Genomic DNA, 14,263 nt, shown 5'->3' on the forward strand with positions numbered 1-14,263 from the left:
TATCAGTTTCACAATTTTGTAAAGACAACAATGTCTTTTTTGAATTTCACTATGGCTTTTTTGTTGTAAAGGACAACGCACGGGGAGTCGCTGCTAAGAGGGATCAATAAGAATGGGTTGTATGTGTTTGATGGAGTCAGTTTGCCAAAGTGTTCAATAAAACCAACCGCAATGGTTTCCTCAACTCTTCCAATATGGCATCAGCGTTTAGGTCATCCTATGCTTAGCACTGTGTCAAAAATTTGTCGTCAGTTTTCCCTTCCAGTGAGCAATAAAATTTTTGAATTCTGTCACTCTTGTCATGTGAGTAAAAGCAAGAAGTTGTCTTTCACACTTAGTAACACTGCTTATAATAAAACTTTGAGCTTAGTTGTCTCTGATATTTGGGTATCTCCTTCTTTGTCAAGAACTGGCTTTCGCTATTATATCTTGTTTATGGATGTATTTTCTCATTATACATGGATTTTTCCGCTAGTACAGCGTTCTGATGCTTTGCAAACCTTTATTCTATTTAGGAAGCAGGTTGAAAATCTTACATACAATAAAATAAAAATCTTTCAGTCAGATAATGCCTTGGAATACAGAAATTTCACATCTTATCTAAATGACTCAGGCATCCAGCATCGTTTTTCATGTCCTCACGCGTCTCCTCAAAATGGACTGGCTGAGCGTCGAATCAGACATGTCACAGAGTCTGGTTTGGCTCTACTCTTTCATGCACATATGCCTAAATCATTCTAGGCAGATGCCTTTCTTACTGCTTGCTATCTCATTAATAGACTGCCCAAGTCACGGTCAGAATCAAAAACTCCACTTGAACTTTTATTCAACAAGCAACCTAATCATTCCTTCCTCAAGGTCTTTGGCTGCTTGGCATATCCTTGCTTAAGGCAATATAACAGTGACAAGTTAGAACCTAGGTCTCTTCCTTGTGTCTTTATTGGTTACAGTAATGCTCATAAAGGTTACATGTGCTTACATAGAGAAACAAACAGGATATATATTTCTAGACATGTCAGGTTTGAGGAAAACACATTCCCATTTGCATCCCTCAAGCAGCAGCCACCGATGCCAAATCCAGGTATAGTGCATTCTAGCACAGGTATTTTCTTTAAGTATCCTTTTTGCAACAGTGGTGTACAACATGCTGCCAATCATCATCAACTGCCTGCTCCACAAATTCAAGAAATTGCTCCAATTCAAGCTACATCCTCTGTCTCTGCTGATACACCTGCCATGGAGCTGGATTTATCATCGACTGCTGCATCTCATTCCAATCCATCCTCTACTAATGTATCCACATTACCAATTACAACTGCTCTTGCTTCAGAGGGAGACCACAATGGAGGCCAAGTGCATCCTATGATGACACGTGCGAAATCTGGCATCCACAAGCCAATTCAGAAGTTATGTCTCATTTCCTCGAAACATTCTTTGCCTGATGCAGACTTCATGGAACCAACCTGCTTTTCAGCTGCAAATAAAGATCCAGATTGGAGGGAGGCGATGGATGTTCAAATTGATGCACTTATTCGGAATGGGACTTACTCTCTTGTCGAATATGAACAAGGTATGAATGTTGTAGGATCGAAATGGGTTTATAGAATCAAACAGAACCCAGATGGTTCGATTAACAAAAGGAAGGCCCGTCTGGTGGCCAAAGGTTACAACCAACAACAGGGAATCGATTATAGTGAAACTTTTTCACCGGTGGTTAAACCATGCACCATCCGTCTTGTGTTATCTATTGCAGTTATGCATCACTGGCCAATCAAGCAGTTAGATGTAGAAAATGCGTTTTTGCATGGAACATTGGAGGAGGATGTTTACATGCAGCAGCCACAAGGGTATGTAGATGCAAAATATCCCACACATGTCTGCAAGTTGCACAAATCTCTTTATGGACTCAAGCAGGCGCCTAGGGCCTGGTTTTCAAAGCTCATCAACTATCTACTTCATTTGGGCTTCAAGGGGTCAATTTCAGATAGCTCTCTTTTTATTCGCCAATCAACAGGGTCAACGCTATATGTTCTGGTTTATGTAGATGACATTATAGTTACAGGTTCTCATGCAGCTGAAATATCTGCTTTGATTGCTGATCTCAGTGCAGTCTTTGCACTGAAAGACTTGGGTGATTTATCCTTCTTTCTAGGCGTAGAAGTGCTCAGGCGTGGAGATGAGCTAATTCTCAGCCAACGTAAATATGTCACGGATATTTTACGTAAGACAAAGATGGATGGGGTTAAACCAGTGAACACACCATTGGCTGCGAATGTTAAAATTCAGAAGGAAGGTACTAGTAAGTTTCATGACCCGAGTTTATATCGCAGTGTTGTGGGTACGCTGCAATATTTGCATTTGACAAGACCGGACATCTCAGTTGCAGTAAACAAGGTCTGTCAGTATATCCATGACCCTTATGAAGAGCACTTGGATCTAGTGAAACGTATCATTCGGTATCTCAAAAGCACAGTTGATTATGGACTGCATCTCCGACCATCAAGTGATATTTCCTTACAAGCCTATTCTGATGCGGATTGGGCTGGCTGTCTTGATGACTGACGATCTACCAGTGGCTATTGTGTCTACTTTGGAGGCAACCTGGTTTCATGGAGTGCAAGAAAGCAGAAGACTGTCTCCAAGTCCAGCACGGAAGCTGAATACCGTGGCAATTTAGGAGCAATGTACTTAACCTCTAATCCCTTGTTTCATGCTCGTACCAAGCACATAGAGATAGACTACCACTTTGTTCGTGAGCGTGTAGCCTCAAAGCAACTTCAGGTCAGGTTCATTAGTTCAAGAGATCAAATAGCAGACATCTTCACCAAGGGGTTACTAGCGCCAAGGTTTCATTTACTGAGAAGCAAGTTGCATCTTCGCGAGCTACAGTACAACTTGAGGGGGAGTGTTAGCAAGACTCCATAAGACTTGCCTATTATGCCTCAATCCTAAGACCATGACCAAGTATTTTGTCAAAGTCAGTAGCCTACAATAATGGCGTGTAATCTCATTTGGTTGTTAAACACATTGTAACAGACTGAGATTCATATTGATATAAATATAGCTGCTATCTACACGATCAAGTGTGGAAGCATTCACCATCAAAACCCTTTTCTAACTAGATCGAACTCTTTCTTCTCCATTTCCTGTTATGCTCATTCAGAAAGCCGTATTCTTCCTCGCCTTGTAATGCAGCAACACGAGAATGGCCGGAGCTGGTCGTGAAACTCGGCCAAGTTCTGTTCTGTTGAGTTTAAATGGTAGAAGATAATGGCCCTAAGTAAATAGGCCGGGTGTCTTTAACAGCTATTTGAATTATGGCTTCCCCCAGTAAACGACTTGACTGCCTTTAGCAGTTCCTTTAAAACATTCACCCATTAACAGAATGACTGCCCCTTAACGTACTGTGGGGTGGCAATAGCCATTGACCTTTCAAATGACCATTTTGCCTTGTAGTCTTCTAAGTTCTTGTTCTGCCCATAACTTCTTCATACGAACTCAGAATGACTTTGTTCTTTCGCCATTCACTTCATCTTCATGTCCTCTGCAAAATGATGACTAGAAATCCTCCATTTGAACGAGTTACACTGGGTATTTGGCCCTTCTTCACTTGTGACTTCACTTTTGTAGCTATTTCCGCTTCTTTTGGATGTTTCATCTAATAAAACACAAATAAGAGAAAACAAGAGTAATATACAACAATTCACAAGAATATATAGCAATTAATAGCATGGATTCGACACTAAATAAGTGCAAAATATGCACTTAAAAATATCATCAGAAATCATCTCATAAGATTGTCTCTGAATTTGTCCATGAATCAAACTGGAGGACGCTATGAAGTTTAATGATTCCCGAGAACAATGACATCCCAAGTGGATTATGAGAATGTGCACGAGTCAATGGAAAGATCATGCGAGCATATTGATGATTAATTTCATATACACTTGCTTAAGGAAATAAAGCAAAATGAGATCGAACCAAGCTCCTTGTTGCTTAATATCAACAAAGAGCATATTTGGCCTACACAATCCAGGTAGGGTCTTTGACAAATATACAGGTATTTGGTGTGGTAGTGCTAACCAACCAAGTGTAAAGCCTATGAGACATACATGATTATTTGTCATAGAGCATAGTGGGAAGAATGAAGTCTCAAAATATCAAGACTCGCCTTGTGGCGTGAGGTTTCTCACAAAGCCCTGGAATTGTCCTCTTATAATGAACGTTATAGTGTTCCGCTTAATTAGCTTGATAATTTCAAAAGGACTTTGAATGCAACATATGTATGTGGTTATTACGTATCTCTGAAAGAATCAAGAGATAGAAGATATTTACAAAAGTACTTGATAGTCTTTTGTTACCCAAATCAAGTGACTTTAAACCACATAGTGCATATGTATGTGGTATACCCGTCTAAGTGGCTATTTGATTTGGAGGGGATAGACAAGTAAGTTATTTTTCCTTGCGTATTCACAAGAAAGTTCTTGATTTGGAATTGTAGCTATCTATGTCAATTGTACAGACATGATGGGTATTCTTGATCTAATAAGAGACCTTAAAAGCTATTCGAAATCCGAATTTGAGATGAAAAATCTGGGAAAAGCTCGACCGAATAATGAGCTTGTGGTATATTATTCCACCAGTTTTCATATGTCTAAATTTGTCAGGCAATTTAATAAAGACATGCATCCTGATAACACTCCCATGATTAGTCGAGGTTCAAATGTAAGTAAGTGACCATTTCGTCTAAAGGAAGATGACGAAGATGTGTTGGGGATGAAATTCTCATATCTAAGTACAATAGACGCATTGTTATACCTAGTATAATAATATACTCGATTAAATTTTACATCCCCAGGGAACTTGTTAGCTAGATACAGCTCAGCGCCCACGCAACGTCATTGGAATGGTACAATGAATGTAATCATATACTTAAAAGTAACCATTTTGTTTTATCCCTGCAAAGACATAAAAAGGAATGCTAATGAAAGTGCAATCCAAAAGTTGTTGATTATAAATGAACAATAATCTCTTCTCCAACGAAAGTAATCAGGGGGAGATATGGCAAACTATTTTTCATTACCAATATTTAGTTTCGAAAAATACATGACTAAAGGAACTGCCTGGAACAACTCTGAAAGTAATCAGGGGGAGATGCCGACATCAGGGGGAGGATTCAAGGACATGATGTCAACATATTTTACTTCGAACTTGAAGTTGTGTAGTACTCTTTTTCCCTTCGACCAAGAATAGTTTTTCCCAAAGGGTTTTGTTACTCGACAAGGTTTTTAGCGAGACAACACTAAAAACATCAATTATGTTGAACGTTGAAGACATAAAGATCGCGTTGATATTACTGAAAATATCTGAATCAAAAAAATGAAACGCGATATTCTATTAAGCAACGTAACTTCCAGAATCAACAACATGGTCTTGTAAACATTCAAGTCATTAAAGTAAAGTGTGATAAACTCCTTTTGACTGCATTAGACTAATGAAAATTGTCTGACATCAGGGGGAGCATCTAATGGTGTGTTGCACTATTTTCCTTCACCGTGGTTGCTTTTTCCCACATGGTTTTGTTACTCGGCACGGTTTTAATGACACAACAACAAATACCGGGAATGCAATTTCCCAACTAAGGCTGTTGTCTTTCCCACGAGGATTTTCTTCCTTAAGAGTTGTGAAGCAACTAATCAACTTCAACGGAGCAAAGTGATCATCTGCGACGGATCACCTTTACTTGCATCTGTCACGTTGTACTCTTTTCCCTCCGTCAAGGTTTTATCCCACTGGGTTTTCCTTGTCAAGGTTTTAGTGAGGCAACATATTGGAGTCCAACTATGTTCTAAGTTTTCTTAATATTGTACTCTTTTTCTTTAGTTCAGGTTTTGTCCCTCTGGGTTTTCTTGACAAAGTTTTAACGAGGAAATTAACTTAGACTCGTCGATCTTTGGAGATCGTATTTCATGTGATGAACTACATGTAAGGTACGAGACAACATGTGAAGTACTACATGTGAAGAGTTGTACCAAGGTTTTATCCCACTGGATTTTTCCTTGTCAAAGTTTTAGTAAGGCAATTGATTTCGGCACAAGTCATCAAGGAGACAACGACATTTGAAGAACTACATTGGAAGCACTATATGTGAAGCACTACGTCTGGAATTCCATTGTTGAACCGCACAAGGGGGAGTGTTATAGGGCCTATGGCCCATGGATGTGCGGTCCATTAAATGACTAGATTTTCCTTAACATGTATATAAAAAACATTATGTGTATGTAATATATGATGTTTGTTTATCCATAAGAAGTTCTTCTCCTTCTCTAATTGTTATTCCAATATATTTTATTTTGTACCTCAAAAAGAAAAAATTATTTTTTCACCCTTCACACGGATAGCCCGTTCGGTTGGGAGAATTAGAATCCTAAGAATCCAATTCCTTGAACCGAACGGGGCAAATGAACTCTATGTAATTGGGAATTTCAATTCCTAGAAATCCAATTCCCTTCAAAATGATAGATTTCTATTGCATTGGTTCAATGATGCAATGGAATTGGATTCCGGGTAATAACAATGGTAATTGAATTATCTCAACCGAACATGAATTTTTGGATTGGAATCAAATTCCTTGGAATCCAATTCCAGGAATTGGATTACCCCATAATTGAATTCTTAAGATTCTAATTCTCCCAAATAAACGGGCTAAGATAGTCGTCTATAAAATATCAGGCCGGTTTTGGTCCACGTGTCCAGCGGAATTGGCCATGAATTTTTAAAGTGTTTCTATTGTAGCGACTGAGGTTGAGGATGCATTTTTGTTGTTGATAAGGCGAAGGAGGAGTAAGTTAAGGCTAGACTGTGTACAGTACTTGGAAGGTGTTAATCAATGGCAACGGCATCCACTTCTTCACTTCATCAACCTCCTTCATCTCTCTTCAACAATGGTAGATTTTACCGTCAAAACATTTCGGTTCCATCTACATTTCTTCGATTCAAAGATAGAAGGAGTTACTCAAAAACACCCATCACAGCAAATCTCGTGAAGAATGAGTTGAGATATCGAAAGCTTGGAGATTCTGACCTACAAATTAGCGAAATTACACTCGGAACGGTAAAACAATTCTTCAATTATCCACTGCACATTCATTGTTTGTGACATTGGTTCTAAAGAAAACGGAATGTATTGTTTGAATGGTGGACAGATGACTTTTGGGGAACAGAATACAGAGAAAGAGGCTCATGAAATTCTGAGTTACGCATTCGAAAATGGAATTAATATATTGGACACTGCAGAAGCTGTAAGTCTCGTTCCAAAACCTCCATAGATGTTCTTTTTATCTAAGTAATTTCTTGAGTTTGAATTCAATCTAGGAAGCTCAAATGCAGCCTCATGCTAGAGAGTTTAAGGGTTGTGCATTTGGTTAGATTAGATGTCCAGCTCCAGTGTTTCTTGAGTTATGGAAAGGTTAGGCTGATATTGAGCAGTGTATTTAGTCAGTGCCCGCACAGAAACAAAACAATTGCTGAAGTTGACCCTTGTCTGTTAGTCGAAGAAACAATCACCATGATCCATCCGAGTCCTAGAAGCTCAGTTTTACATGAGAGTGATAATTTTAGAAGTTGATCTCTTCCCTCTAATGATTTTTTTTGCATCCTTATAGGTCAACTCTTAAGCAGCCTCCTAGAGAGAACACCGTAGGAAAGCCTAAGTGAGAAGAGAACAGAATTGCAAGTTAAGTTTGTTATCCACGAGGTATTCTTAACAATAATGTTACATGAAGCTTTCTTTCCCATAAAAAAATCTAGCTGGTCTTTTAAGGTTGTAAGAGTAAACCATCTGGCTATATCTCAGGTAGTATCCGAAAGATTGTTTTGGTGGGCACCATCCTTAAACTTGTGTTCGACAGGATTTGATTAAGGACAAAATAATATGAAAAGAAGAAAGAAGGGAACTGTTAGTCTATTGTGAGGCCACTTGTTTACTCCATTAACCTATGTTACTGTTATTACTTCTTCTTACCTGAGCTAAAAGACTTTGAAAGTAAATATTCTAGCATATCTCCCATAAAGTGGTCACATCTTGATACTTTACGATGTATACGTGTTAAAATGTATGCTATATAGTTTTGCGTATAATTCCAAATATGCATTATATGAAAAATCTCGTGCTTCTTTGTAATGCTTCTTCGTTTTGGATTAAGCTGGTTGTGACTAGGTGAGCTGCAATAACATATGTCTTGTTTCGTTTTGAAGTACCCAATTCCCATGAAAAAGGAAACACAAGGAAGAACAGACCTTTATATTGGAAGCTGGATGCAGTCTCAACCCCGTGATAAGGTCAATTTGCGAAGCTACCATTATCTATTTTCTGTCTGTTGTTATCTTTTTATGCTCCCTTGGACTTACCCAACGACCGGTTTTCCATTTTGCTCAAACTAATTGTTTTGAAATCACATTCTTTCTTTTTTCCATTGAGTATGCTAATTTTTCTCCTAGATAAAAATAAAAGGCTTCTGCTTGTCCAATGTTTTTGTCAAGTCATCATAAAAAGTGGAACAAAAAGTCTGCAATAAAATTCATTCTCTTGTTAGCATCTCGGGGAAATTGAAAGGCATCATAAATTTGAATTTCTCAAACAAGGTGCTGCCTGACCTAAGACAGCAAGTTTTCAACAAATTAAAATTTCCAAAGCCCTAAATTGTAGAATAGTGTTTGTAAGTATCTTTAGCAGGTAAAGAAATAAGGATACTAATGCTTTTCTGCAAGAACGCAAATAGTTTTTCTAATGACCTAATTTACTAAGTTGCTAACATCATGAGTCTGTTTTAGGTTATTTTGGCAACTAAGGTTTGTGGCTATTCAGAGCGATCAACTTATATACGTGAGAATGCAAGCGTTTTGCGTGTTGATGCTGCTAACATTAAAGAAAGTGTAGAGAAAAGCCTTAAGCGCCTCAACACTGACTACATTGATTTGTTGCAAATACATTGGTTAGTTTTCATTTTTGATTCTTGTCACCTACTTGCTGGTCACTCATTGTATGGAGTTTTAAAACCTCACTAGTCACTCTTTAAAACTTTATATCCAAGTCATTCAGCTTGCATTTTGGAGAAAAGGGTAATATTTCATGTTTCTGTGTGATGGCATTTATCGTATGGTAGTTAGCAGTATTTGATTTTCCAGTCATTTCAAAATGGTTTTCTTGAGTGGTTGTAAAAGATAAAATCGTTAGTGTTCAACTATACTTTTCCCTGATAATCCTTTATCACTCGGTATCAGTCCATGCATTTGTCCCTAACTTTTCCATGTGGACAGCTTTTTCTATTTTGAAGTCCATACTTTATCCTGATAATCCGTCATACATACTGCAAATGCCCCTGATTTTTCCAGTAATATATTTTTCTACTTCTGAGACCTATATAAACATATTGTTTCAGGCCAGATCGTTATGTGTCATTATTTGGCATGTCATCTTATGATCCTTCAAAGTGGAGACCCAGTGTGCCATTCGTGGAACAACTCACGGCCTTTAAAGAACTCATTGATGAAGGAAAGGTAAGTATCAGGCGTTATGATATTTGGTTTGCCTTAGAATCTAATATTGGAAGACACATACAAGTACATAAAATATATGAATTCAGATATTAGCGTGTAATCGTTTCCTTTTGGGTTCCAAATGGAGGTTTCTTGAAGAGCTTTCTTTTTCTAATTATCGTTATCATTGTGAAGAGATCACCCCCACAAAAATTATCAGATTGTTTTCAGTTTGATTACTCTCATATTAAGAACTGAAATATCATTGGTAACTATCTATTTAGGTGCATCATCGAATCAAAGGGGGGTTGATGATAATTTTTTGTTTTGTTCGTTTTGAGTGGTCTTGACCTCTTTAGACCAATTTTCCGTATCATAATACTCTTATAGACAATAAGGTGATAGTTGACTGTTTGTTCATGAGAACAAATGTACGCAGTTAAATTGGAAAGTTTTCATTTCCCAGCTCTTTATCAAAACTAGGTCCATCGTTGCTACGAATACATTCTAGTGTTTGAAAAATAGTTGTATCAGATATTTAGTGTTGGAAACACAGTTTATTGGTGGGCAATTGGAGAAGTAAGATTCTGACTGGCATCTTTGTTAGTGATTTGAAGCGTGACAGTATTTTACAGACCTGTATGCAGTTAAAGTTTACAGACCTGTACGCAGATAACTTTTATAATCTGTACCCACATAACAGCTATTTGATTTCAGGTGCGTTATATTGGTGTCTCCAATGAAACGTCATACGGCGTGATGGAATTCGTTCATGCTGCGAAAGTTGAAGGACTACCAAAGATTGTTAGCATCCAGAACAGCTACAGTCTCTTAGTTCGATGCCAATTTGAAAGTAAGCCTGTAGCAATCCAAAGCTTAAAGTTAACGAGCAAAAAACTGAAAATAAAGCTATTTCCAGATTAGTTTGGTCCCATTTAGCATTTTTCACATTTTCTATAAGCCAGCATAGTTAGCCAAAAATATCTTTCATTCAGTTAGGTACTTAAGTTTTTTGTTTGATACCTTCATGGCTTCATCCCATTGGTATACTGAATGGTTTTGCAATCCCATTCACAATTAGGGCCAGGGCCACCTTCTATACTTCTAACGAGAGATATTGAAGTGTGGGCAAAATTGTATTAGTTATTTACGCAGAATTGATTTTTTTTTTGCCAATACTCTCTGGTTGCCCAACCTTCAATATACAGATACAATTTCATGTTCCTAATATTCTTGCTCTAATATGGTAACCAATTTTCATCGGCCTAAACTGTTGAGAGGTTTGTTTAGATGAACCACCTCTATATTGGCTAGTCAAATTATAGGTGAGGTCTATGAGAGTTCTCTCAATAGAAAGTATTAACATCTGTGAGCACCAACAATAGTACTTTAGGACTTTTAGAGAAGAAGGCTTCTTTATCACAATTTCCATGCACCACACTGAGTTGATGATTTTTAGAATTTTGAGTCGTCAACTTTTTTTATTTATGTATGCAGCTGATCTAGTTGAAGTTTGCGAACCTAAGAATTGCAACATCGGCTTACTCGCTTATTCCCCATTGGCTGGTGGAACTTTGAGTGGGAAGTATCTGAATTCTGATACCGAAGCTGCTAAGAATGGAAGACTTAACATCTTTCCTGGCTACATGGAAAGATACAACAAATCCCTCTCCAAGGTGTGTTTCATATCTCACTATCTTCATCTTTCGTTAGTGACTCAGTGAATCTGTTTCTAGGTTGTAGAGAATTAAACATGTCTAAAACACCACTAATTGAAATTTACGTTGGAGATGGGCGAACAGAACACATGGATTTTTGTTTACTACCTATTACCCCAACTTTCCGTTTAATTCATCTTTTCATGTATCTTTTGTGTGTGGCTCACTTAGAAACAACCCATGAGTGGCTCCTTACCAAATAAATAACATATCGTTCTAAATTCTCTACCCCATCATTCACTACAATGAATTAAGACATGCTCAGTTTCCATTGTCGGGCAACTCCTGCAATTTAAGGGAAAATTTTCGGTGGATTCCTTAATCTTCACCAACAATCTGACCATTTAATTTCTAGCCCCACAGAAAGTGATTGAAATCAGCAGTGTTCTAGGGGTCATTTAACACAGATTTGTAGATAGTAAAGGGAGATGATCTGTCAGATCGTGTTTATTTTATTTTCTTTCAGAAACAATTGATTTGGATGATTTAAAATTTTGTACAACCTGTGGTAATATTTCTTGTATTTGTCATTTTCAGCAAGCAACTGAAAAGTATGTTGAATTAGCCAAGAAACATGGCCTGACACCTGTGCAACTAGCGCTAGGGTTTACAAGAGATCGTTCATTCGTGTGTAGTTCGATCATCGGTGCTACATCTGTAGAACAATTAAAAGAAAATATTGATGCATTTGTTACAACTGAACAACCTTTGTCACCTGAAGTTATGAAAGGTATTGAAGACATATTCGCAAGATACAGAGATCCAACAATCTTTTGAATATGTGGAGTTGAATTCCAGTTTTGAAAATCTCTCCTACGGCCTGTTTTAAGGAGAACGGTAACTAGGACGTCAGTTCCGAATTTGTAAGTATGTGCTTAATTTCCTCTGTGAACATTTACATTTGTACTCCTTAATCCTTGAGAAGTTCAACTGTTTGTAGCCAGTGCAGTTATGTTAAAGTAAATCAGTTATACAGATGAAAGAAACAGTAAAAAAGACGCCAAAAATGACCGAGAATTAGATCATGTTTTATTACTCAAAATTGTTACATAAAAGAGAAATCATATTAACCACAGATTCAAATCAAGCTATTTATGTGACGTTTAATGGACTTCCTTCCATTGACGTTTTATGCATCATTATCTGAAAGTTCTGACTTCTCTTTATCATAAGCAATGGGGTGCGGTTTCTTGGATTTCTTGTATTCCCCTGCAAAGTAAGAAACGAAACCCCACAAACATAATGCAAGTGACATTCCTTTTTGGCTGGTGAATTTCTCCTGGAAAGCAATTGACGCGGCGACCTGAGTGAATGGGAGTAAACATGTAGTGTAAATTCCAGCAAACAGAGATGATGTGCAGTAGATGAGTCCCAAAAATCCTATAGTGAAGAGTTGCCAAACAACTGCAAGTGCAACTATCAGCAAATAATATTTCCCTTGGCCCAAACCAAAATCTCTTCCTTCTCTTGGAATAACCTGCAACAACATGAAAACAAAAGACAACAAATGACTCTCTAGTAAATGATGCAATCCACTCCGGTTCCTCGGACGACAAACAGAAAGAAACTGCTTAAACCAAACATAATATATGTAGGAAAAGGATAAAGTGTACCTGAAAATCGTTGTTGATGGCCATCCCAATCATGGTAGCAATAGTACCAAATAAGCTCAGAACAAACTGAAACTGCATGACAACAGAATAAGTGATAGGTTTACTACTTCTCCCGTAAGAAAGTTCAACCAAAGGCAGAACGAGTCCTAATAAAGCAGCACCGGCAATAGTTAAAGCGAATCCAAGGTAATATTGTTGTTGAGTAGTACCAGGAGGCTTATCACTACCAGTATTCAATGCCAAAACAACAGATCCAAGAGTCATCAGAACTACTGAATTGAATGAATAAAATGTGAATTTCTGTCTCACAATTATGAAAGCAAATATAGCTGTAAAAGCAAGCTGGGTAGAGAACAAGAGTGATGAAGTTGAGACAGGAAGATAAAAGAGACCAGCTGAGTACATGTAGTTATCCAATCCTAGCGCAACTCCAAGTAGTGCACTATACATGAACAGCTTTGGTTCCATAAGGAAAACCCATGAAGCATCATATGATGGTCCATTTACTTTCTTTATGTAGATATAAGAGAGTGGAGCTACTAACACCGGGAACCCGACGCACTGTAACATACTCATAAACCATTTACGGCCTCCGCCGTGAGTGAAGTATAGTCTCTGCAACATGGGTCCTCCTATGTATCCAAAAGCAAACAAGAGACAGAACAATATGAGTTTCCAATCTATCACTATTTTTTTAGTGACGGGGTTGCCTGTTTTTGGAAGATCATCTTCATGATCATTTTGTACTGCTAGGTTGTTATGATGATTTCCTGTTCCATGGTTATAATTTGTTGCTGCTGCTCCCACAATAGTGGAGGCTGCTGCTTCTATATCCATGGAATGGAAGAAGGTATTCTCTCTTTTCCTAGAGTATGATCTTTGGAAGTACTTCTTCTAGGTGTGTTGTTCTCTTAACTAGAAGTCTGTGACATGGTTATCATTTATAGTGCATCTATCACCATACCCTCCTGAGCTATTGAAGGTGTGCTACTTGCAACTAAACTATCAAGGCAAGAATGTCAATGCGTCATGGTCTCTGACGGCTTTTCAAATAAAAATAAAAATGGGGGGAGGTACTATGATTGTGTGTTTTTTCCGCAAGTCTTAACAAGCCTAGCACATCAGGAGTAGTTTAGTTACATCTTCTTATGCATTTGCATGGTGGCAAAAGTTCACAAAAATTCATGAAGAACAGCATGAGAATTGTGAACTTCGCAAGGGAAAAGATCTGCCGGAGTTATGGTTTGTGGGTCTCTGAGGTGTTCAAAAATTCATTTGGTGTGCTCTCCATCGGATGCAAATAGCACTTCCATGTCAACCGCTGCAGCATGAGTATACGAGTTCTATGTAAATTTTGCCCACGTGAAAGACGTATTCATATATTTTATTGTGAGA

At 37.9% G+C, this 14,263-nt stretch overlaps 2 protein-coding genes across 2 annotated transcripts; one reads left to right on the top strand and one right to left on the bottom strand.

Annotated features, from left to right (window-relative positions):
• The first annotated feature begins 6,807 nt into the window (after window positions 1–6,807).
• On the top strand, window positions 6,808–12,272 carry LOC113283113 (protein tas-like). The gene is made up of 8 exons (XM_026532267.1): window positions 6,808–7,114; window positions 7,206–7,301; window positions 8,257–8,340; window positions 8,833–8,993; window positions 9,441–9,558; window positions 10,255–10,390; window positions 11,035–11,213; window positions 11,793–12,272. The coding sequence occupies exons 1-8, from the start codon at window positions 6,890–6,892 to the stop codon at window positions 12,030–12,032; spliced, it is 1,239 nt and encodes a 412-aa protein (XP_026388052.1). The 5' UTR covers window positions 6,808–6,889; the 3' UTR covers window positions 12,033–12,272.
• Window positions 12,263–13,765, bottom strand: LOC113283114 (purine permease 3-like). Its single transcript, XM_026532268.1, has 2 exons — window positions 12,869–13,765; window positions 12,263–12,732 (listed from the first exon to the last, which is right to left on the bottom strand). The coding sequence occupies exons 1-2, from the start codon at window positions 13,703–13,705 to the stop codon at window positions 12,385–12,387; spliced, it is 1,185 nt and encodes a 394-aa protein (XP_026388053.1). The 5' UTR covers window positions 13,706–13,765; the 3' UTR covers window positions 12,263–12,384.
• Window positions 13,766–14,263: the final 498 nt, after the last annotated feature.

This window comes from Papaver somniferum, chromosome 5 (assembly GCF_003573695.1).
Source record: "Papaver somniferum cultivar HN1 chromosome 5, ASM357369v1, whole genome shotgun sequence".
Lineage (NCBI taxonomy): Eukaryota > Viridiplantae > Streptophyta > Magnoliopsida > Ranunculales > Papaveraceae > Papaver > Papaver somniferum.